The following is a 25,875-nucleotide window of genomic DNA, read 5'->3' as shown; positions in this document are numbered from 1 at the left end:
TTCTGAGTGTTGTGTGTTGCAAGCTGGTGGAGGAACACAGCGAAGAACTGACCACCGAAGAACTTCACCAGGAGCAGCAACAAGAGACAGCTGAGGAAATTTCTTTAGGGGAGGAGGAGGCAGTACAGAATATCCCTTCCTCATTAATTAAGAAAATGTGTGCAGCATGGGAAGAATTGCAAACTTTTGCTGAAACGACTCGCCCAAATCACAGTGCAGTAGGCCATTGCCTTAACCTTTTTAATGACATTGTGATGCCTCACTACAGGCAAAAATTAAAACGCAAGGAAAAACAAAAATCTATGGAAAGGTTTTTAGTGAGACAAACAAACAGTGAATCACAACCAGGTCCTAATAGTATGCAGGCAAAACATAGGAGAGAGTGTACCCCAGAGAAGTCATCACTGCCTGATGTTATAATGGAAGGGGACTTCCCTTCCAAACAGTAACACCTCTCCTCCTCCCCCCTCCTAATCATCTTCCATACACATCAAGAGTCCTCCATACAGGTAAGATAAACATGTGTACTATATTGTAGTTAGAGAAAAAATTTGTATTCAGTATAAAATATATTTTTAAGTTAATATTTTCGGGGGTGTGGAACAGATTAATCTAATTCCCTTTATTTCTTATGGGAAAAATCGCTTCGACTTAGTCGATATTTTGACTTACGTATGTCTCTGGGAACGGATTACCATCATAAATCGAGGCCCCACTGTAGTTTGTTTAAGTAAGGACACACTGTAGTAATTTAAACAGCACAAATGCAATTAAGCAATGAAGTTAGCCATTCTGACTCTTGTTACTTCTAATTTACAACCAATAAAGATGCAGGACTTTAAAAACAGCCTGGGAAATAAATCTACTAAATATTCCTACATAATAAGTAAATATAACAAAATAAATTATCCTCACAGGCTTAATCAAAACATGTTCATACCTATTTTAAGAGGCCATGTGTAAGAGAAGAAAATCAAGCTCGATCAAAATTCTTTTGTCAATATACTTATAAAGAATATATATGAAACATTGGTAGAAATCCTTACACAGCTGTATTGACAATTATAAACATCAGTGGTGTTTTGAATCTTCACTAAGAAGACTGGATTAGCTAAATGAAAAATGTTAGTACACGTATCCTTATTTAAGTTTTTCCACCGGATGACTACCATACACAACATTCCTATACTGTAACTGATTTGGACCAATATCATGAAAATTACACTTAATACATTGTACTTTGATGCTACTAACCACAGCATTAAAATTTCATAGCTTCAATGAATTCAAAAGCACTGCAATATTGACTTTTCCTCATACTACTGTATTGTCCGAATTAAGCATAGGTTAGGTTAAGTAGGAATTGATAGGTTAAGTAGGATGCCTATGTTCATTCATTTCTGGTTAGACAAACCCACTACAAATTTGATGCTAATTAAATCCTGAGACCAGGCTGATATATTTGTGCCAAGTCTCAAATGTTTAATGTGCTGTAGTATGTAATTGTAGATACACAACTGAGAGATGTCATCTTGCCAGCCAACATGATCACTGGGAAAAATTTGCTCTAGAAAACATTTATGGAAAATTATACTTGAAAGAATTCAAAATAACAAAAAAAAACTGCAAACAGGAAAGTTACCAAATTTAAAGATGAATTAGAGCAAATTTGTTTTTTTCTAAATTTGATTCATGCTAAATTGGGATTCACTGTTTCCATTGGCCTCATGAATATTTATTATTTAACAAAACCAATTTTAGTGGTAGATAGTGCTGATATGTTATTATTTATGCATTTCTGTATATTCAAAGACAGAATCAGTTTCTGTATTGAATGCAGAGTAGGTGACTGCAGACTTTAAATGTAGACCGCAAGTCTAGTAGATATTACAATTATTTTCTTAATTTGTATAACACTATAACATTCAACAACTCCTAAGAACATAACAGTTAAAGATTTTGTTTATTGTTTTCCCGTTGACAATAGCTGATCCACGACTGAGCAACGATGATGTCAAAAGGCGAGTCAATATCCAAGCTGTCACACAGAGGCACTTCTATGTACCCACACCTGCTTAATAAAAAGAAATAAACCACTTATGAATTTACTTAAATTGCTGTACTAGCCTCTACTACTAAAAGAGAAGAGTTGATTATTAGTTACAGTGTATAATGGAGAATCTACAGTACATTTGGCTACATTTTCCAAACATTAGATGATGTCATGATTCCACTCATAGCTTAGCATATGGCTCGGGGCATATGTGAGTTGTTCTCACTTTAAGTACCTTCTCTTTTCAACTCTGGTTATTATTCATGCCACTATGATCATTTTAAATGAGTCTAAGTAGGAAAAGAGTGAATGCAAGTTTGGTGTTGCAGGAGATTTTTACTAGGTATAGTGGGCTATGTAAGAATCCAGAAGCCGAGGGCACTTTCCCATTCCAGAAGGCAATATTTGAAGTTTCTATAAGCACATATGTGACAGTGTTCCCAAGAAGTTCACAAGAGTTCCCAAGAAGAGTTGACGAGTGCAGCAGTTGGTTTAAGAATTTGGGAAATGTATACAGAGCACCACTTGGTTCCCGAACTTTAGTTATCCGAAACTTCCAGTTTCCCGATTGGGGTTGGGGTTACCCTACACGAACCAAATTCGGGTGAGGAAGCGGTCAGCCAAGCGTCGCGCCGGCCCGTGGTGGTGGGTGGGTGGGTGGGAGATGGTTTAGTTTGCCCACTGACCGTGTCGGGCGCCGCCTGCTACCCTGTGACGTCACGTTAGGGGCCTGGTAGCCTGGTGGATAGCGCGCAGGACTCGAAATTCTGTGGTGCGGGTTTGATTCCCGCACCAGGCAGAAACAAATGGGCAAAGTTTCTTTCATCCTAAATGCCCCTGTTACCTAGCAGTAAATAGGTACCTGGGAGTTAGTCAGCTGTCACGGGCTGCTTCCTGGGGTGTGTGTGTGTGTGGTGTGGAAATAGAAAAAAAAAAGTAGTTAGTAAACAGTTGATTGACAGTCGAGAGCCGGGCCGAAAGAGCAAAGCTCAATCCCCGCAAACACAACTAGGTGAATACAGACTCACGGCCTAGTGTTCCCATTGTTTGAATTTGTCACGAGACTGAAGTGTTTTACATATCAGCATAATCAAGGAACATCTGTGTACCATGTCTACTCTAAATGCACGCATTGTGTCAGTGAAAGCATCTACAAGCGGGTTACGTAAAAGAAAGAGGTCAGTGATGACATTTGAGAAGAAAGTTGAAATAATTAAGAAGGTGGAGAGCAATGTCCCGAGAAGTGTCGTGTGCGCTGAATATGGCATTAGTAAAAGTACTGTTTTTGATCTTCTTAAGGCTAAACCTATCATTTTTTACTATTTTTCTAGAAGTGAAAGTGATAAAGGAATACGAAATAGAAAGGTAGTAAGTAAAGCAAAGGTAGAGAGTGTTGATAACGCAGTATGGGAGTGGTACAAACAGAGACGTGAGGTGACGAAGAAGCCAGTGGCAGGCTGGCTGCTCGTGGAAAAGGCGCATGAATTTCACCAAGCAATGAAAATTACTCAAAAGTGTGTATACAGTGATGGATGGCTCAGAAGCTTTAAAACCCGTCATGGCATCAGGTTCATTAAAGTGCATGGTGAAAGACAATCTGCTGATATTGTTGGTGCTGATGAATATGTAAGTAAATTTGCGGAGATGGTACAGGAACAAAATTTATCTCCAGAGCAAATTTATAATGCTGATGAGACAGGTTTGTACTGGCGTATGCTTCCCACAGACACGATGGCTCATAGTGGTGAGGACGATCCTTCAGGTGGTTATAAACAGAACAAACAGAGAATTTCTTTGTTGTGCTGTGCAAATGCAGCTGGCATGCACAAATTAAAATTACTTGTGATTGGAATTAGTAAAAACCCCAGGGCTTTAAAGTCAGCCAGGTGCCTCCCTATGATTTATAAGGACCAGCCAAGTGCGTGGATGTCTCGAGTAATATTTGTCGAGTGGTTTAATAAAAACTTTGTACCCGAGGTGAAGGAGCACCTGAAAAGTGTTGGTCTCCCACAAAACAGCAAAGTTGTGCTGCTGCTAGATAACAGTTCAACGCATCCATAAGGTGATGAGCTAGTAAATGGCAATATTATTGGAACATTCTTGCCACCCAATACAACTTCAGTGAGCCAACCCATGGATCAAGGAATAATTAAGAACCTTAAACACCACTACAAGAGGATGTTTGCCAGACGTCTTAATAATCAGCTTGGAACAATTAAGGACTTCTATAAAGTCTTCACAATAAAGTCAGCTATCTGGACTACTGCTAGTGCATGGGATAAGGTAAAGCAGACAACTCTAAGAAATGGTTGGAAAAAAACTTTGGCCCATGTCAAGTCTGTTTCCTGAGGAAGATGACGAGGCAGATTTTGAAGGATTTGCGGTGAAGAAAGTTAGCGAGAGGAAAAAATTAAGAGAGGAACTTATAGCCTATGTCAAGGGGATTAAGTCCCCTGAGCTTAGAGCAGAACTGGTGACTGAAACAATAGAAGATGACATAGATAGATGGATAGATTTTGATGAAGAAGCCCCAAACAATCGAATCATGACTGATGATGAAATTATAGAATTAGTATGTACAGCAAAAAAGCCAGAAGAGTGCAATGAAGAAGATGGAGAGGAAGATGGAGAGGAAGAGAAAGAGGATGAAGAAACGTTAAAGGAAAAATGTAATATTGAAAAAGTTCAGCAAAATTTTGAAGACATTCTGGCATTTATGGACACGAGTTACAGCGAGTTTGAAACCAAGGACATGATGACTCTGTACAATTTGTATATGAAGTTTTTAAAAACAAGAGCCAAGGGAATGAAACAAATGTCAATTAAAGAGTCTTTTGCAATGGCTTCCAAGAAAGCTCGCATTGCATCACCTGCACCTGAATCATCGCATGTTGACCCAGTCAACCCAGCAACTTCAGTCAACCCAACACCATCAACATCCACCACCACCTCTTCCTTGTAAATAACTATGCTTCAACAACATCGATCATCAACATAAGTGGATCAGGACTTCAATTATTGGTGAGTACAAACAAAATACGGTCCCATTTTGAACCTGTCGGTTTGTTCCCTTAGAGTTTTTTCATAAATTTTTCTATTTTTTTTTCCTTCATTTCTTGTATATGAACTTACATGTTAACCGACAGGTCTCATCCCTAAGGGGTTCGGAAACCAAGTGGTGCTCTGTAGCAATGAGGAAGTATATCAGAGATGTAGCAGGTGTGAATGAAATGTAAAATTGTTGAGTGAATGAAGCACAATACATTGAGGAGGCATGGACATGTTTAGTAAACTACCTGGGAATCAGCGGACAGCAAGTGTGGACAAGGGTGATATATAAAGATGATATGGTACAGTAGGGGCAGATGACCAGAATCTTAGAAGGGAACACTGGAACAATACGTAAAAGTAAAGGTGTCTGAAAGAAAGGTTTGTGCTGTGAAAGTCTCCTGGAGAAACTTATGCTGTGGCTACTCCATGATGAGAAGTTACCCAGGAGGAAGTAAGGCACAAGGAATAAACAGATTCAAAACCTAACATTTTGATATTATCATCAAATTACTACAATTGCAGTAAATTTTATTAAATATTAGTCAAGAGTATACACATTTTATGTATTACGGTATTACCTTAATTAATGTATATTTTTGTATTCATCACACACTTAAGGGGCATGCTATCATGTGAGCCTTGAAATTACAGCTGTTTTATTAGAAGAGAAAGATGACATTCTACAACTGAAGAGCATAATTGCCACATACAGTACATGATTCTAAAATCAATGAAAATTGTGACCAGGACAGAATCTATATGATTATTTGTAAATTATAAGAGTTAAAAATAGCAGGTTCTACTAACCTTCCTCCTTGTAGACGACCTTCACGAATCAAATTTGTTCTACAGAAGTAAAACATGCCATTTTCATACATCTCACCAGCCCAATCCTGTCGCCGTGGTCGTTGTTTTGGATTAAAGTTCAGAGGATAACTTTGTTCTCCTGAAATTATAAAGAACTATCAATGAAATTTAAATACCACTGACATGCAATTTTATTACTCTATCTTACTGTAAGTAATAACCCTTTCAAAAAGTATAAAGGTGCATCAAAACCAGTTCATGAACAATTAAGATATTCCTATCTCTTTATTTTTACTTCAGCAAGACCTTTCCATCAATAAAAACCTAACATTGAATGTAATGAAATGCCTCTTTCAGGAGGAGCCCCAGTGGCTCCCTGAAGCTATCTTGCTAAGATTGCTCCATACTTAAAGGTCACATCAGTTGCTGAAGTTCTGTTTGGCCTACTGGGGACATGAGACATCAGGAAAGCCTCCAAAAAGTCAGCAAAACTTTACAGACAACTGGTGGGTTCACAGAAAATGAAGCTTTAGAAATAACCTAACAACTCTGGAAGCAATTTACACACACACCCAGGGACTCATTCAAACTAGCTCAAAACTCTATAATACCGAGTGCCACCAGTAGGCAGCCCAGCCTCTGCCCTCAGCCGGGTCAGCTGATGAACCTGGAAGGGAGGGAGGGAATTTGGGTCATTTAGACTTTACCAGAAAGAGACATTTCATTACATTCAATGCTCAGTTTCTGGGAGAAATCCAGGTAGCTACCCAAAGCTAACCACAGACAACGAGAATGGGACTTACCAGGGAGGAGGAGTGGCATCAGGTATTAGGACAAAGAAGAGATACCAGGCTGAGAGATATGACTCAAAGCAACACAAGACTGACTGGGATCAGGAATAGTGACTAGGAACTGGGCTGCAAGAACCCTATTAAAATGCCAAAACCCCTGAGCCCGAATATAAGCCCAGGACATGTTTGAAAAGACCGCAGCTAAAGAAGTGCACTGTATTTGCAAACATCGTGGGCCTGACAGTAGATCACAGGGTGGCTAGATCTAATGACAGTGGACGACCTGGAAAATGTGAGCCTAGGAACAGGGGACCATGACCTGCAGATAGAAGCCTGCCCCACCATCTCCGAACCCCCCGAAGGAGGACTCGCGCAACGCCACTGCAGGCTGGAGGAAATGACCCGAAACGCCCATGAATCATGGGACTAGGCGAGAGCAAACAGCGCAAGCCTCCCCCCTATTGCACCGTTAATGGGCCGATGATCCTTATGAGAGCCCAACCGATGCTCAGAGTGAGCACTGCGCCGACCAGATGCCGACATCCTCAGGATGGGCCGGCTCCGAATCTGGCACCACTGGCTTACGACGACCGAAGAAACCTTGAGCCTTGGCATGACCCTTCCAGACAGGACCCCCCGCCCCTGGAGAACTAACAAGTCTGACATAGGCCGGCAACTAAACAAGCCCGACATAGGCTGACAACTAGATGAAGCCGCCTGTAGAAAATGCACCACCACAGACTCTGCAAACAGCAATGGACAAAAAGAGAACAAAAATCTAAGAACCAGGGCTCAAGCAGATTCCAAAGAGAGAACGAGCACCTCCTGTCGGCACGCGAGGTGAGAAGCAAAGAACAGAGACACCGCTTCCTTCAGAATCGGCGCTTACAACTTCAAGACAGCCAACGCCCGAGCTGCTGAGGCAAGTGCACCAGACACCAGTCCAGAACCCAGCTTCTCCACATCCTCCTCGAGCCAGTCTGAAGACAGCTCCAGCAGGGAAAAGAAACGCAAGACCGAAGCCAAATGCCCATGGGCGCTCAAATCCTCGGCCATCAGGGATGCCAAAAGGGAGGGAACCTGCATGTGAAACCTGGCTGATGTGACGAGGAAGCACGGGGCAAACAAGCATGCATTGCGGTGCTTAACCTCACCCCCCCCCCCACCCCCACAGGGTAAATCTGAACGACCGTAGTCAACTCCCGCCATTCAAGTGTGCAGGTCCGACAGAACACATGCCACACCCCCAACAAAAAGAAAGGGCAGTCCGCCAGCCAGGAAGACTCCGGCACCTCGTAATGCACCCAGTATGGAAAAGAGGATCAAAACTCAAAAGAAGAAGGCTCCATTATCGAGGCGTAATCTGGGGTCTCGTAGGAGGTAAACAGCAAGGGTCTCCTGCACCTTCCTCAGTGAGATGCAGGAAGCCAAAAACCTCCAGAACGAGGAAACTGAGGGACCCAAGTGAACCTGGAACCAAACCCGGGGAAGAGTCGAACCCATATCAAACTCGTACAGGGAGGAGGGATAGGAAAACCCACTCTACCTGTAACAACAAACCCCACATCGAGGTTACCAACACCCAAGTGGGGTCAACCGGGGTCCAAGCCCCCCAAGTCAACTCCTCCCTAGATCCGGAATACTCTACATCAGGACCTGGGGCCGAGCCATCCTTCAAACCCTCCGCCTCTGGAGAAAAGGCAGAAACACCGGAAAAGCAGGGATACAGGGATGAAGGGGGCCCGCTGGCGTAACCCAAAAGTCCCGGCAGGAGGAACAGGCTCAAATGCCTCCGCCGCCAATCTAGAAGGGGCAGTTTCCGAAGCTGCCCAAGTCTCACTACCAAGAAAAACCCTGCCCCAACTCCGAAACACTCAGACGTTTGGGAGCTGGAAGCTATGTTACCAATTGTCATACCTGCCAAATGGCAGGAAAACCAAATGTTGGTATTCCCAAAGCACCACTTATCCCTATTTCTATGCCTTCTGAACCTTTTACCAGGTTAGTAATCGACTGCGTTGGGCCCTTACCAAAAACCCACGCAGACAATATGTACATCATCACTATAAAGTGTCCTACAACCAGGTTCCCAATAGCAGTTCCCGTTAAGAATATTACAGCTGCTACAGTTGTCAAGCAGCATCTGTTGAAGATCTTCACTCAGTATGGTTTCCCAAAGGAGATACAAAGACAAAGTGACTGTGGAACTAATTTCACCAGTGAGTTGTTTAAGAAAACCCTTCAGGAATTTAACATCACCCAAGTCTTGTCCAGTCCATATCATCCTGCTTCACAGGGATCTCTAGAACATAGCTATCAAACCAAAAAGTCTTTGTTAAATTAATTTTGTATTGATACTGAGAAGGATTGGGATAAGCAATTAGATCTCCTTATGTCTATTTTCAGAAGTCTTCCTAATGAGTCTCGGAGTATCTCTTTATGAGATGCTCTATGGTCGTAAGTGTTGTGGTCCTCTGAAAGCTTTTAAAGATTCCTTGATGTCAACCACCTTCAGTGATTCCCTTAATATGCCTCAGTTTCTTAAAAACTTAAGACATAAACTTGAACAATTACATAAGTTTGCTAGCGTTAATTTACTGACTTCCCAAAATAAGATGAAAGCACACTTTGACAAGAACACTAAGGTAAGAAAGTTTAATGTAGGAAACTTCGTTCTAGCCTATTTTCCTATCCCAACCTCTCCATTTAAAAGTAAATTTTCAGGACCTTATCGCGTCAAAGAATGCAAGAACAACAACTACATTCTAGAGACTCCGGACTGGCGTCGCAAGACACAACTCTGTCACGTCAACCTGCTCAAGAGTTATCAAGGTAATCCACCACCAGTGTTACTATCTGTATCCGCTTTTACCAAGAGGTATCCCAACAGTGATACATACCATGCTACCTCTTCATCCGATGGTAAAAATAACATCGAGACCATGAAGTCTAACAATAAGATCTTAAAAGATCTTCCCAAATACCTAGAACATTCTAACAATAGTGCTCCTATGATTAAATTGCTTTCTACCCATAAAAAACTGTTTCAAGACACAAGAGGTAAGAGGTATATGTATTACAAGACGTATATTTCCCTTCATCAGGGAAGCAAAATCAGATAGGACATTTTTTGGGGACATTATTCTTTCTTTCTACACCATGGGAGGATCTCATGTGAAGGCTGTGCAGTATTGGGGTTAAGACTGAATACATGTAATTCTTACAGAAGTATAAATTCAAATAATATACAGTAAAAGTTAATGAACATGAAGCCAGAGTATTGCAGTGAGTGCCTTCATTCAGATTAACTTACATCTTCTCATTTCTACTCACCTTCAGACCATCTTAATAAATGTCTGCGAGTTACTGAGAACACCGAGTCATAACCACTTTGTATTTTTTCCATTCCCTTACGAAGATATTTTGCTTGTATGAATGGTGAGGTACACTGAATGATACACATTATGCTGATTTCTGTAAGGAAAAGTTACAAAAATTTATACAAATACAGGTATTAAGAATATATAGTGTACAGGATATTTTTTAAAGCTGGGAATATATTTTAGGAATCCCAATTTCAAATGCATGAATAGTTACGTGTGCATAGTTTGTCTGCTGCTAAACGTTTTAAACTAGATGTCAAGTGATCGAGGAATGAAGTTTACTGGAAAATTGTAACAATTTGGCAGTCTGGCCTCTCTGCATCTTCCCAACCATAAAATTCCGGGCTTCTTGGATCACTCGTGCTCCGCTCAGTGATGCAAAAGATGTTTACAATCATTTAACGTTTTTCTATGTTATTGTTAGGTTATAAATATAAATTTATTGTCAAAATGTTCAGAAATAAATTCTCTAGAGAACAGAAGCAAAACGTGTATTTAGAAGAAGTGTATTTACTGTAAATTATGCACAACAGTGATGAATATACTAATGTTTATGAATAGCAATCAGATTATGCTATTTAACATAATCAGAATGTTTTCAGAGTACTGATGACACATTTTAGCATCAATGGAATCTTCAATATAATGACTTAAAAAATATCGAAATTAAAGCAAAGTTTGACAGAATTCTAATCATATCAAATAAGGTCCACAAACAAATTAAAACGGCAAGTTCTTCCTGCATCGAGTGCAGTTTATGACTAATGTTAGAGATCTGCATGTAACAGTGTCACCATATTCAACTAGAGTGCAGTAGTGCATGGAAATCATGTTGGCCACATACTTTACAAAACTGTGTATGATAAAGGCCACTGAGGTCAGTGTATTCCTACACATGTAATATCTGTACCCAAGCCTCAGTGTTGTAGAAATTAGTTTTTTTTTTCCTGCAGTGCTCATAAAATTAAACTGCTCAGTTAACATGCCATAATAACCATCTACATGATTTTAATAAAATGTGTTGACTAAACCACACACTAGAAAGTGAAGAGACGATGATGTTTCGGTCCGTCCTGAACCATTATCAATTCGATTGTGATAATGCCCTAGGATGGACCAACAATCGACTTGATAATGGTTGAGGATGGACCGACAATCGACTTGATAATGGTCCAAAACAGACTGAAACGTCGTCGTCTCTTCACTTTCTAGTGTGTGATTTGGTCAACATTTTTCAGCCATGTTATTGTGACTCCTCCTCTGCTTAATAAAATGTACAAATTATTTTATCTTACCCGGATGGTATTGAAGAAATTCTTGTACAGCACATAATGATGAGGCTTCATCAGCTGCTGTGTACTCTGCTCTGTGATGGACCTTAGCACCACCTTTCACTGCACATTCTGCAATTTTCTCATCATCTGTGCTGACCCATATGCTATTAAAACCTGTAAATCAGGAAACCACACTAGAAAAAAATAAATACTCATGATAAATGTTGAAATTTATCTTTTCATATTTTGGAACCAATCAACTAATTAAATTTAACAAAATGTATTAATCCCTCTATTAGTTTGATTACACATTGCAGCTTCTTCACAAATTCTTTCTCTCTCATGTATACATGATTACATACTGCTTGTAGTTCTAATTTTTATCAGCTTTCATCCTATTATTTACTTTTTACAAGTTGAACAACTTAATAGAACTTATTATTGTATAGATATAGCCAGGATTTTTTAAAAAGTTGAGTAGATATGGCAAGGGTTGTTTGATTGAGTTGCATAGGTACAGCATATCAAGAGTTGTTTGAGTTGTATATGTATAGCAAGGGTTGTTTGATCGTGTTATGCAGTTTTAGGAAAGCTTGTTCAGTCAGGTTTTGTGGTTTATATGAGGTAGTGGTAGTAGGCATCCATCAGTCTCAGGAGACTATGGAGTTGCGCTCTGGTTGTCGATCTAGAGTGGCCTCTCTAAGACGCAAAGCCAGGGTAGGTTGATACAGGGAAGAAGCTGTCACCCATGCAGCATGTCCTCCCCCCCACCTCTCTCCATGGCACCAAAATTCTCCAGTGGAAAGGCAAACGCCAATACGATTGGTATCAACGCCATTGCACGAACTATCAGAACGAGGTTGAAGGCAACAATGAACTGTCCTAGGGGCTCCAGATATATCTTTCTCCAGATATATCCAGAAGATATCTTTCACCAACCTTAAGTTTGGTGAAAGAAGACACAGGGACTCCAAGCCCGGAGACCGCCGTGGTCGGGGCCGGAGAAGAACCACCCCAGCAAGTGCAAGAATGATCCCAGCCTCCTGAAGCAGAGCTTTGGCTGCACGACCCCCAGGAGGTGGACTTCCGAGCCCAGCACCTACGGGTTCCAGACAAAGATCGTCACAGTCCCCCTTTCACCCAAGGCTCGCTTCCTTCAAGACCAAGCAGAAGGAAGAGCAATAATTATTAATTGATTATATTTTTATTATAATAATAATTATAATAATTGTTGTAATTAATAATTATTAATTATAATTATTATTATAATAAAAATATAATCAATTAATAATTATTACTCTTCCTTCTGCTTGGTCTTGAAGGAAGTCGGCCTCAGATGAAAGTGGACTGTGACGATCTTTGTCTGGAACCGTACTTACTAACATACCTCACTAAGCACCATTAAAAATTCAGTGCTAAATGTAAAGAAATGCCAATTTCTGGTGGAGCACCAGTGGCTCCCTGAAACATCAGAGAACCACCTGGGCTTCCCCAGAAATTGGTGTTTTATTACATTCAATGCTGGTTTTCTGGGAAGAGCCCCCCTTGTAATTTCCTTAAGCTGAAATGGCTCCCAACTACAAGGTTGTATCTGCAGTGGCATTCTTAGACCTACCAAGGACTAGAGCCAGAACCTGGCCCCCTCAAAAGTGGCACAGGAAGAAGGTGACAGGCTGTCACCTCACTGGTAAAGGCATTCACAAAGTCAGTGAACCAAAACAGACAACTACTGGGTTCAAAAGAAACTGAACCCTTGCAACCCACCTAAACCCCCAACTCAAATGATCATAATCTCTTGAAACTAGAGTGTGCTCATTGGCCCCAACTCTCCCACTGATTTGGGAGGCGGGTAGAGCCCTTCAAAGGCTCGAGCTCTCAGTTCTGAAGCAGATGCACACACAAACCCCCCACCTGATGACCTGGAAGGGAGGGAGGGAACTGGGGAGCCACTGGGGCTGTCTCAGAAACTGGCATTTCATAACATTCAATGCTGGTTTTCTGGAGGAAGCCCCCTTTGTGTGTCCCTGAAGTTAATTATTCACAGAGAGGGAGAAAATATAGGGACTTACTAGGGAGGAGGTAGAACCGAAGGCAGTCAAGATGAAAACGAGAACTGATGTTGAGGGATTTGACCCAAGGCCTCACAAGAAAGCCGAGGCCCACGAACATTAAATACCAGGCAACCAGAACCCTGCTAGACTGCTAAAAGGCCTCTGACTGAATATTATCCCAAGCTATATTAGCAAACACAGACACCAGAGTAGAATGCTTCCAAACATCATGAGCATGACGGTAGACCACAGGCCGGCTATGCTTAGTAACACTGCAGATGACCTAAGAAGTTGATGTCACGACACCAACATCAGGAATAGAACTGAAATGGGGAGCCAGCGGGAACCCTGGGCCACCTGCTGGTGGTAATTAGTACTAACAAGTTTTGAGCTCATTTGAGTGAATCCATTGTTCAATGTGACTTGTTTCTGGTAGTTCTTTGGTGGTTTTTTAAGGCTTCATTTTCTGTGAACCTTCCAGTTGTCTATAAAACTGTATTGACTTTCTGGAGGCTTCCTCTAGTGAGGTGGCGGATTGTGACCTAGTCTCTCTTGCTTCTGTGAGGATTGGAGGGGGCCAGGTTCTGGCTCTGGTTGTTGGTAGGCCAACAGAACTAGAAGAGGCTGATGTGACCTTTAAGTGCAAAGCAATCTCAGGAAGATAGCTTCAGGAATCCACAATGGGCTCCCTCCAAAAATTAATGTACCTCCTTATATGATACTCATATCTAAACACAAATTCCGACCTGGACTCTTGTGAAGTAATTGTAGTGTTGTTGCATTCTGTTTGTTATTTCTGTATTTTATATGAACCATTTTATTATTTTTTATTTCAAATGATAGAAAAACTTTTGTGCAAAATTTAATACGGTAACAAAATCACTTGAATGATAGATCTGTGGGTTCTGCTGAGCGCGGAGCGAGACACGTTCAGTATACCAGTGTATCCCGCTTAGCGACGACCGTGCTTGAATTCTTTGTTAAGAATTTAATTGTTTTCCTGTTTTTTGGTTTCTGAACATAAAAGTTCTTATTATATATGTATCACACCATGGGGTCCAAGAAAGTCAGTGGTAAAGTTCAACTAAGAAAATGGTTGGAGAATAACGGCAGAGGAAAAACAAGAGATCATTCGTAAACATGAAGATGGTATGCAGCTTGTTGATCTAGCCGGGCCAGTACATCAAATCTATCAATGATAAGACTCGCCCAGATAAAGCTGTAGCAGGCCGTTGCATTAACCTTTTTAATGACAATGTGATGTATCACTACAGACAAGTGTTAAAAACATAGGGAAAACAAGTGTCTATAGACAGATTCTTAGTAAGACAAGCAAGCAATGAGCCACAACCAGGTTCTAGTGGTATGCCTGCAAAATGTAGGAGAGAGTGTACCAGAAATGTCATCACTGCCTTTTGTTATAATGGAAGGGGACTTCCCTTCTAAATGTTAACACCTCTCCTCCTCCCCCTGCTCCTCACTGTCTTCCATAGACCCACAAGTTCTCAATAAAGGTAAGGTATAGTAAAAAATATGAGTAGTATCTGTATAAAATGTATTTTAAGTTAATATTTTTTAGTTGTGTGGTGGAACAGATTAATTCAATTTACATTATTTCTTATGGGAAAATTGTTTGGTTTACAAATTTTCTGTACGATCGTCTTTTGGAACGGATTAAATTCGTAAACCAAGGTGTTACTGTACACATACTCTATTGGTGCATAAGTGATGCATGTTTTGAAGAGAATCCATTAGGTATTCTTAAAATACGCACAAACGAAGTAGAAAAAATACTTGTGTACTGCACAGCACAGTAAACAGCAAAACCCAATTAGGCCTATTCTATAAGGATACATTATATACATAAAATAACTTCCTTAATTCTTACATCCTGCCTCGTACAACTTCCAGACATCTCAGCAACAGCGGCTGGTTGTTCAGCAGGACCAAGTTTTTCCTTTTAATACTCTTGCTGCCACCTCTTGCCAACACCAAGCCTGTAATAGACATTTCTGAAACAAAAATATAATCCAAGATTATAAAAGGTTTAGTTAATTTAATCATTCAGTGGCAAAATTATATTATAATATGTAAATCACTGTCAGATTAACCACCATGATAAGCTTAATAGGTATCCTGTTAACTTATTTCCTAACTTACAAGCAACATAAGCCCTATATCGTCAAGACAGTATGCATTATTCATTTACTTATGTACAAGAAGGTACGTTGGTTTGAGAAAGTACATACATTAAGGTTAGAAAGAAATAACTAACTGTAGAATATATTACCTTATATGATATATCCCCCCCACCAGAAGAAGGATGGGGGAGGAAGAAAGGATGAAAAAGTGAAATTCAGGAAAGGAAGGAAGTGTAACATTCTCACAAAACCACTAACATGCATAGCATTTCAGGCTGGTCCTTAAGCTATACAATAAAGGTAATAGAATTTGAGTTAAACACAATAATTACATTACAAATTGATAGATTAGATTATATGAATTTCTTAATTTGAATGTCTTTAGTACAAAACATGGTGAGTGGGTTAGCACAAAGCTGGAAACTACAATGATGAAATCAGGCACTTTTTGTTTTACTTTTGAATAAAGTATAGATTGTATAGATTTGAATAAAGTATAGATTTGATATGTCATGCTATTGTGATTTCTGTGTGTAATGAAGTAAGGGCGAAGAGGTAGAACGGCCTATTGACATAGCTCGAGTGCATGGGGAAATTGTGTATAATCCTGGTTGTGTCTCGGAGAGGCTACAGGATCCAAGTAAATTCAGTAGAATTTCTGGTTGCAATTCTTATACTATGTCGTAGCTCAGTCGATTAAGGCAGCATCTGGGATGCTCTTGGATGCAGGTTCGAATCCTCATCACGGCCTTGTGGATTTGTTCATTTGATACATCACGCTATTGTGATTTCTGTGCGTAAGTTGTGACTTATTTTTTGGCGGGCCAATTTATTTACAGATTTCAAGCTCTAGTTTCTTTGTCTCCTTAGGTTGTATTGATGAATGAGGACCAGATAAGGGCCTTATCACTTATATACTGTATGGGCAATAAAGTTACTACAATATATATGTTTGTTATCCCTAACCTATCCCTATATTTAGTATTTTTTTTCTTGACTTCATTTCAACACATATTGACCTACAACTTTCACATATTCAAGTACGAATACCAAGCACTGTTTACTAAAACATACAAGAAAATTCATTAATTAGAACTACCATTTTCATTGTCGATAACTTTAACTTCAATTACTGTACAGTATCTCTAAAAAAGAAATTTCAACCTTGAGACAGCTTCAAAAATTCAGGTTCTGGCCGATTCTCACCATTTTTTACATATTATGTGCAAAATTTTAGTTCTAAGTGTCCTAAGGGTCGTGTTTAGTCATAAAGCCATAACGTTTGGAATTAAAAAAATTTTTGTGTCTAAATTTTGCTCATATTTGGATGGCCATATTGAAAAAATGTTTTGCAGTAAACTATACTCTCAAAGAATATATTTTTCCTTAGGAACATGAACGTTATATGCCATGCTGAGACCATAATGAATAAATAAAAATTAGTGACATTTTAATGTTTTTAAAGCTAATTTGAAATTGTGAATTTTTTTTATTTTATTTTTAACTTTTTTCTGTTCATGGTATGATGTTTATCCATTAGGAAAAGTTGGAGCATTTACCATGAAGATATTATTCACAAAAAAATTGAGTGTTTGAGGAAGTTACAGTACACAGTCACCAGGCCCCTTATTCCCTTATTGTAACTATATATCGTTGGCAACTTGATTAGGATTGCCATATCTGAAATCAGAATCCAGCCTAACACAAGCATTAGTTTTTTTTAATATAATTACCATTATAATGGAAAACAAGCATAGTACAGAATTATTTTGAAAAAATGCAACAAAAATTACTTTTATATAAAATTGATCTTCTTGAACTTCTAGTTACAATCTTCTTTTCCAACTCTGTCTATGGCTTGATCTGCAAATGCATATTTTTTTGTAGATATGATTGTTTTCAGCAATGGCTTATTAGACTTTAAAAAGACAATGAAGTCACTTGGTGACTTACCTTGATACCTGCTTGATGGGGTTCTGGGAGTATTTCTACTCCCCAAGCCCGGCCCGAGGCCAGGCTTGACTTGTGAGAATTTGGCCCACCAGGCTGTTGCTTGGAGTGGCGCGCAAGTGCCGCTTTGTGGCGCTTTGAGCTTTGTGACGATGCTGAAATTCCGGATTTTTGGAGAATGTTTACAATTCTTTTTGGACACAAATTTTGACACCTGAATCCAGGACATGTCCTGGAAAACATGGACGTGTGGCAATCCTACACTTGTTCATGAGTCAAAAGCTTGCTTACCTCTTCCTGTGTTAGGTGTGGTGATACACCTGTTCGCTTGTTAGGATCTGAAGGTTTAACAGTTACAAGCCTTTACTGTTCAACCTTTCTCCTTCCTTTATGGAACGTGCAGTGTTAGTGAAGGTTTTATCCTTCCGCTGACTACACAAGTGGTAAAGTTGGTACACGTATAACCTCAAACATTGTGATTTGTCACTGTTTTAATGTTGTTGTTGTTGCCAGCCGATTCAAAATTAAGGACGAAAATAGACGTGTTTTAGTTAGACATGGTGCTTGGCGGCGAGGGCTGGATGTTGTGTTGATGGTGCCAGCTGATCATTACTGTTCTTTGTAGCAAGGAATACATTTTCAACGTACTATTATCCAGGTGGTTTGAGTTATATGAATAAGTCAGATGTGGCAACCGCAGCGAAATTTCACTCGGCGTTGCTGCTGGTTTAATGGTTATTGGGTTAGGGCCACTACAGCACTGCTAGAATGGAGTCGACAAAACCAATTTGTTGACAGGGGTGACGACGAGCCCAAACTAATAAAAATAATAATCACCACAAAGGGAAATGACAATAGCATGATATATTTATTTATTCTCGATCCTCGTCGCCCCTAAATCAACACAACATATTTATTTATTCATATACAAGAAGGTACAATTGGTTATACCTTCTTGTATATGAATATATTTATTCATATACAATTAAGAAGGTACAATGCATTGTATGTTAATGAGAAAATTGCTGGAGCATAGCGGGGAATTCTCATTATCTGCCGATGTAGACCTGACCAAATGTAAACTGTGTCAACAAAATTATTCGCACCACCCTCCGTCACTATGTGATGGAGTGCGAAAAGATACGTGAATTTAGAGACAATTCTATAACCAATGTTCCAGCGATGTGTAAATATTTCATTCAAAATGATCTGCTACCAGAAATTTTAGCCAAATATCCCCAGTTTGCTAACTGTAGGTAGTAACTGAGTGAGTGTAACCTATCCACCGCTGCCCACTGGATGGGGGGCGGTGTGCAGGACAAACATATGAATTGTGACACTAGCTCTCCACATGCGATATACAATACAATTACAATACAATACAATACAATACAATTTTATTTAGGTAAGGTACATACATACAATAAATATTTACAAGGATAGTTTAACTTATAGGTATAGCTAGTACATACAATGCCTAAAGCCACTATTACGCAAAGCGTTTCGGGCATGATAAACTTAAATGACAAGCTTAATACTAATTGAGCATAATGAGTAGAATGAAAACAAGAAATGAAAAACATAGATGAAAAAGCAGCACAAATACAATTATGTCGACAAACAGCGCTCTTTAAAGAAAAAAACAGACATTGGTTGACAATAGAAGGTAAGGTAGGTTACAGGGAATTTATTAGGTATAGCTTCGCTTTTAACTTAAACTGGTTGAGAGAGGTACAGTCTTTAACATGGTTGGGAAGGTCATTCCACATTCTGGGCCCCTTGATTTGTAGAGCATTTCTAGTTTGATTAGTCGTACTCTAGGAATATCAAAACTGTATTTATTTCTGGTGTGATGCTCATGGGTTCTGATACAACCTTCTATGAAGCTTTTGAGATCAGGATTGGCATTATAGTTTAGCGTTTTATATATGTATAATACACATGAGAGAATGTGCAGTGACTTAATGTCTAACATATTCAGAGATTTAAGTAGGGGTACCGAGTGATGTCTGGGGCCAGAATTGGATATTGTCCTAATCGCAGCTTTGTGTTGAGTAATTAGAGGACGTAAGTGATTTTGGGTAGTAGAGCCCCAAGCACAAATACCATAGTTGAGATATGGATAGATAAGGGAGAAGAAGGTACAAGAAGGTATATTGGAATGTGAGGATACATAAATGGTAATTACAGTCTTGTAAGCCACTAGTACGCGCAGCGTTTCGGGCAGGTCCTTAATCTAAGAAAATTTTAAGTAGGTAAATACTTGCAAAATTTATAAAAAAAAATGATAACAGATACATGGCAAGAAAAAAAAAGATGAGAGAAAATTGTAGGTACAATATATTAAAGCACATAGGTAGCTAAGATTGATTACAATGACAGCTTGAATGGTAGTTGACAAAAATTGGTAGGCACAATACAGCATATGGCTAGCACATAAAAGAAGACAGCAATGAACACAATGATAAGGTTGTTAGGGTTAAATACATAAAATTGGGAGATTGGGTAACACTAGGTACAGAGCAAATTTAAAGCTCAGTGTAGGAAACTAAGAAGATGAAATTAGGTACTTTTTGGTTTGCTTTTAAATAAGGCAAAAGTTTTACAGTTTTTCAATTCACTAGGCAGTGAGTTCCATAGACTAGGTCCCTTAATTTGCATAGAGTGTTTACACAGATTAAGTTTAACCCTGGGGATATCAAAGAAATATTTATTTCTGGTGTGGTGATAATGGGTCCTATTACATCCGTCCAGGGAGAGTTTCAGAGCATGGTTTGCATTTAAGAACAGGGTTTTGTAAATGTAGTTGACACAAGAGAATGTGTGGAGGGAGTTAATATTTAGCAAGTTTAGGGATTTAAACAAGGGAGCTGAGTGTTGTCTGAAAGCAGAGTTAGTTATTATTCTGATAGCAGATTTTTTGCTGCGTGATGATGGGCTTAAGGTGGTTTGCAGTGGTAGACCCCCATGCACAGATACCATAATTAAGATAGGGGTAGATTAGTGCATAATATAGTGAGAGGAGAGCAGAGTTAGGAACATAATATCTGATTTTGGAGAGTATACCAACTGTCTTAGAGACTTTCTTAGTTGATATATGTCAAGTTGCTTAATTTAGAACCTGTACTTGAGGTCGATCTCGAAACCCATTGTTGATGTGACGACTTATATTGAATTTTGTAACTAGCTCATCAAGACTGTAACTTGCTTAGCAAATGAATTGTGGGGTTCAGTCCCTGAGCCCATTATGTGCCTCTGTAACCCTTTCCACTACCGCCCACAAGATGGGTATGGGGTGCATAATAAATGAACTAAACTAACTAAAAACATAGCGGGGATTGAATCACCATCCTCTGATGAGTGCCAGACACCCACCATACCACTTAGTCACAACATGTTCAGAGTTATTCAACCCGGAAGAGTACTGTGTCCTCTGAAATCAATCTTATGATGGGATTAAAGTTTATGTGTGATAACAAAAGCAACATTGTGTCAGTTGAACTTTTAGAACACATACGTAATGGAACCAGCGAGTCTAAATGGATTCAAAGAACAGCCACTCATATTAAAATATGGGACTGCACGATGTATATACAGATGAAAGAGTACAGCACTTCCTTCAACCCCTGGCAGATAGTACCTTTTAACATCCTGACGCCTGCACCAAGAAACTAATCACAAACAACCATCATGCTCAGCTTGCTGCTAAATTAAGCACTATAGAACACATTCACAATATACAAAATAAGAACAACATCGCACAGACCATATACACTGACGGATCACTCAATACAGCTACAAGGAGGGCAGGAAGTGCTGTTATTGCTCATCAGCCCGATGGCAGCACAATTCAAAGGAATATCAGAATTAGTAACTGGGCATCCACAATGCAAGCTGAGTTGATAGCAATACTGGTAGCTCTCGAAATTATTGACAATACTGAAGAAGACAACTTAATTATTCCCGACTCCCTTTCCTCCCTACTAGCGATAAATAGTTTGCAATCAAGTAATAAACGTGCTTGTCTCAGAAGCCAGACATAGATATATAAGCATACTTAACAAGGGATAAATACAAAAATGTTGTGGATTCCTTCTCACATTGGCCTGCAGGAGCATGATAAAGTTGACGCCCTTGCTATGTGTACAAGTCTCCAAACGTGATACATTATTTGTAAATGACTCTTTATCACTCTTAATTGTTCTCAACTCTTAAAGACATAACTGTAACATGCTCGTGTCCGAAGCTAGACACAAATACAACAAAATTATTAATGATGGTAACAGAGTTCATTTCATGTGGACTCCATCTCATGTCGGCCTTCGAATGCATGATAGAGCTGAGGAGTTAGCCAAAGAATCTGCCTTTAAAGGAGAAATTGAGTATAACCTTGGATTGTCAATAAACAGTCTGAGAGCAATAGTACGCCAAGAACTTCAACAAAATCTTGTAGATCTGAGACAAAGTGAAATCGACACCAGTAATTCCATCTATCATCATACTATCATGCAAGAGGAGCCACACATCTATGGTTCATCCAATAAAATCAGCAGACTTCTAGATATTACTACTGCTCGGCTTAGACTCGGTTACAAGTATCTCTGGGAATTCTCATTATCTCTTGCAGTAGACCTGACCAAATGTAAACTGTGTCAACAAAATTATTCGCACACCCTCCGTCACTATGTGATGGAGTGCGAAAAGATACGTGAATTCAGAGACAATTCTATAACTAATGTTCCGAAGATGTGCAAATATTTCATTCAAAATTATCTGCTACCAGAAATTTTAGCCAAAAATCCCCAGTTTGCTAACTGTAGGTAGTAACTAAGTGAGTGTAACCTATCCACCGCTGCCCACTGGATGGGGGGCGGTGTGCAGGACAAACATATCAATTGTGACACTAGCTCTCCACATATGTCAGTTGCTTAATTTAGAAACTGTACTTGAGGTCGATCTCGAACCCATTGTTGATGTGACGACTTATACTGAATTTTGTAACTAGCTCATCAAGTTTGTAACTTGCTTAGCTAAATGAATTGTGAGGTTCAGTCCCTGAGCCCATTATATGTGCCTCTGTAACCCTTTCCACTACCGCCTATAAGATGGGTATAGGGTGCATAATAAATGAACTAAACTAAACTTGCTTAGGTTGCAGTAAATAAAGACAGTATTGAACAGAATCTTGAGTTATCAAATGGGCCCCTTAAAAGTGTCATTAGAAGGGAACTCCTGGATGAATTTGAAGAAAGTAGAACAGTGCAAACTGGAACTAGCAGGTCCATTGTTTATCACAATGAAATGTGTGAAGTAAAACATGTGTATGGGGCAAGTAACAAAGTCAGCAGACCAACAGACGTTGTCACAACTCGAATAAGACTTGGCTACAAGTATCTCTGGCAGATTGGCTTGTATAGGGATCTAGATTAAATAAAGTGTAAAGTGTGTGGATAAAGACAGGGACACACACTCGAACACTATATCTTGAATTGTAGTAAAATTGAGCCATGTAGAGCTAAATCTAAACTCACGTTGTATGATATGGCAACCTATCTTATTGCTAAGGATAAAATACCTGAAATCCTTGCACTGTATCCACATTTCGCTCCCAGTAGATAAACGACATATGAGATTAAAAACAAGTAGTGTATTGTGAAGACTAATAATAAACAGCAGCTTACCTATGACTCTGTAGTATATCTATTGCTCAAACAATTATGTATTAGTTATAAGAGTGTAACGTACGGTTATGTTACGTTGTTGGGTAGATTAGATACACAGTGTTTAGCGAGTTTCATATTTATTTAGTAGTCCTGGATACAGCAGTGTGGTAGACGTTGAGACGGAGCTTGGAGCAGAGCAGAGAGCTGAGTGTGGCCGGAGTCGCGGAGCTCTATGTGGGAGAGCGTTATAGCTAGATGAGGTCCTAGTCTGCTGCCTGTTCTGTGTCGAAGCTGTAGTGTCTTGGAGACTATTAGAACTACCTACGCCGAGTGCTACATTCTTGACTGGAAATTGTACTGTTCGCTATTGCTCATATCGCTTCCTTATATGGTGACAACACCTCGGCTCCCTCCAACAAGATGAGAAGAGTATTACCTGCAATTGGGGAAAGGATTGTAGCTTCTGTAATTAGTGCTAATTAGTTATGCTATTCAGATAATGAGATAATGGAGCGAGTATAAGTTTACTCGCTACAAGACCTACCATTAATGTATAATGACTCACTGTAAATATATAGCTCTTGAAATAGAAGATTCTCTGTAACTAGCTGACATTGTTACTATAAGGTGTGAAGGATAGATGAAATTGTTTATGTAACAATTCCGTTGAGGTCTCCGTTGAGGTCTGATAAAGACCTTTTGTGCCCTCTGTAATACGTTTTGTGCTACCGCTCACAGGATGAGTATTGGGTGCACAATAAACTAGCCGCCTCCGGCGGCAGCAATGAATCAATCCTCTAAGGATTCTGGGAGCCTACCTGCTGCAATAACCAGCTTTTACGAATAGCTCGCATGCACTCTTGAGTAGGATTGGAGTTCTTCGCTATTTCGCTCCCTTTAAACACAAGTAAATCACAACAGTGTGTATCTATTATATCGACTAGAAGTCTTTTCTCTGAATGGTTTGGTTCTCATTTCCAAAAATATGAACAGGTTTGTGATGCAAGATTTATTTTTAACAAAACTGTGTTGCGTTGATTTTACTAGCTTGTTCAAGCTGAGATGGTGAATGATGTATTAATTATGAGTCCCTCCATGAGCTTGCAGATGTGTAAGGTCAAGCTGATCGGATGGCAGTTTTCTGCTGAGCTCCTGCCCTTTTTTGAGAATAGGGGTGACATTTGCATATTTCCAATCGAGGGAATGTTTATCCATTAATCCAGAGTGTTACAGTATCGTCTGAGTGCGACATGGCAATTCCAGCACCATCTATGAGCCCTGGTATTGGACGTTACGTGGACAACGCCATCTATTGGTGGTGGCGTGACAGCAATCAATGGCTCCAGTTTCCTGCCTTGATCAGACAGAGAGATCGACATGGATGACCTCTGGTGGATGGCGGGTCACGATCGACGCCATCTCTTGTGCTACAGAGCCTAATGTCAACTTCCCGATGAGTGAGCGTTACCTCATAGTTTCCCCAGTGTACCATCCGTGTAATTGATGACGTTTTTGTCCACGGAAGTGACATGTGGAAGTGTACTGTGTGAGTGTACTGAGGAAGGTAGTTTACCGTGGGTAGTCCACGTGCTCTCAGCGTGGTCATGGAAGGCGACCAAGTAAACCACCGCCGATCTGAACAGTGTGTTAGCTGCTGGTTTATGCAGTGTTGTTAGAGATCGGCGTACCCCGGGATTGGCTTGGGAGAGTAACGGACATGGTGAGGTACCTATAGTGAAGTGCTGCTAGCTGGTTGATAGAGGCTTCTGCCAGGGGTTAGTTACCCCTGTGTATGGCTGTTTGTGACCCCGATCAGTGTGTGGCTGAAGTCCTCTGCCAGTAAGTAGCTGGAGAGCGATAGTGGGGTGTAGGCACCTCGTGATACTGTGTCGGTGGGCTGGCTTACGTAAAGGTGAAGTTGCCAGTGTTTATCAGTACACGTGTACAAAGTGGAAACACTGGAGTTGATGAACACTGCCAACTGCAGTGTCCTGCGTGAATGACACGACTGTATATATGTTTAGTCATAATCTATAATCTAATGTCTTTTTAACGGTGACGGTGTAAATAAATATTGAATATATTCTTAAAGGGAACTGTGTGTTGTTCATCCTCCCATATTCTTTATTGCACTATATAGCCAGTTCTTGAAAGCATACTACAGACTTGGGGTCTGATACTATAAGAGCTTACAAAATAAAGAACCTGGTTACTGGTCCTAAGTGGCCATAAGAGATTTTCTGTAAAAAGAGTTTGTGGGAGACATAGTTCATCTGCCAGCTCCTTTACGACTTTGGATTGAATTCCGTCCACACCACACCTAGGCCTTTAATTCTGCCTTTTAAATCTTTTTAGTTTGTTAGTGCTCCTCCCTGATGACCTCGGACGGTATGGATATAACTCTTAATTAGTTCTCTTCACCTCCTTCAAACATTTGTGTGGGTGATGGCATGTTATCTGATAGTATTTGCCAGAAACGCTAGGCGTATTAGTGGCCTCGGGCGTTGTATGTTCTTGCTCTATCTATTAATCCGACATTGTTTGTAACTCATTTTTAATATATGTACTTTTACCTGAATAAATCTTATTTTATTTAACATTTCTAGTGTGAATACTAATTTAAATTATTCATTTAGTGTCTGGTGCCCTTTTATCGTCTATTATAACATGGTTAGTCTCGTCTTTTAAGGCTCCTACAAATAATTTTTTTG

At 39.8% G+C, this 25,875-nt stretch overlaps 1 protein-coding gene across 1 annotated transcript; it reads right to left on the bottom strand.

Moving 5' to 3' along the window:
- Positions 1–550: 550 nt before the first annotated feature.
- Csas (CMP-sialic acid synthase) lies at positions 551–18,303 on the bottom strand. The gene is made up of 7 exons (XM_069329734.1): positions 17,793–18,303; positions 15,299–15,422; positions 12,180–12,442; positions 11,381–11,533; positions 10,036–10,176; positions 5,912–6,050; positions 551–2,071 (listed from the first exon to the last, which is right to left on the bottom strand). The coding sequence occupies exons 2-7, from the start codon at positions 15,418–15,420 to the stop codon at positions 1,951–1,953; spliced, it is 939 nt and encodes a 312-aa protein (XP_069185835.1). The 5' UTR covers positions 15,421–15,422; positions 17,793–18,303; the 3' UTR covers positions 551–1,950.
- Positions 18,304–25,875: the final 7,572 nt, after the last annotated feature.

Source organism: Procambarus clarkii, chromosome 23, assembly GCF_040958095.1.
Source record: "Procambarus clarkii isolate CNS0578487 chromosome 23, FALCON_Pclarkii_2.0, whole genome shotgun sequence".
Taxonomy (NCBI): Eukaryota; Metazoa; Arthropoda; class Malacostraca; order Decapoda; family Cambaridae; genus Procambarus; species Procambarus clarkii.
The sequence above is the reverse complement of the archived record's forward strand: the minus strand, read 5'-3'. Positions and strand labels throughout refer to the sequence as shown.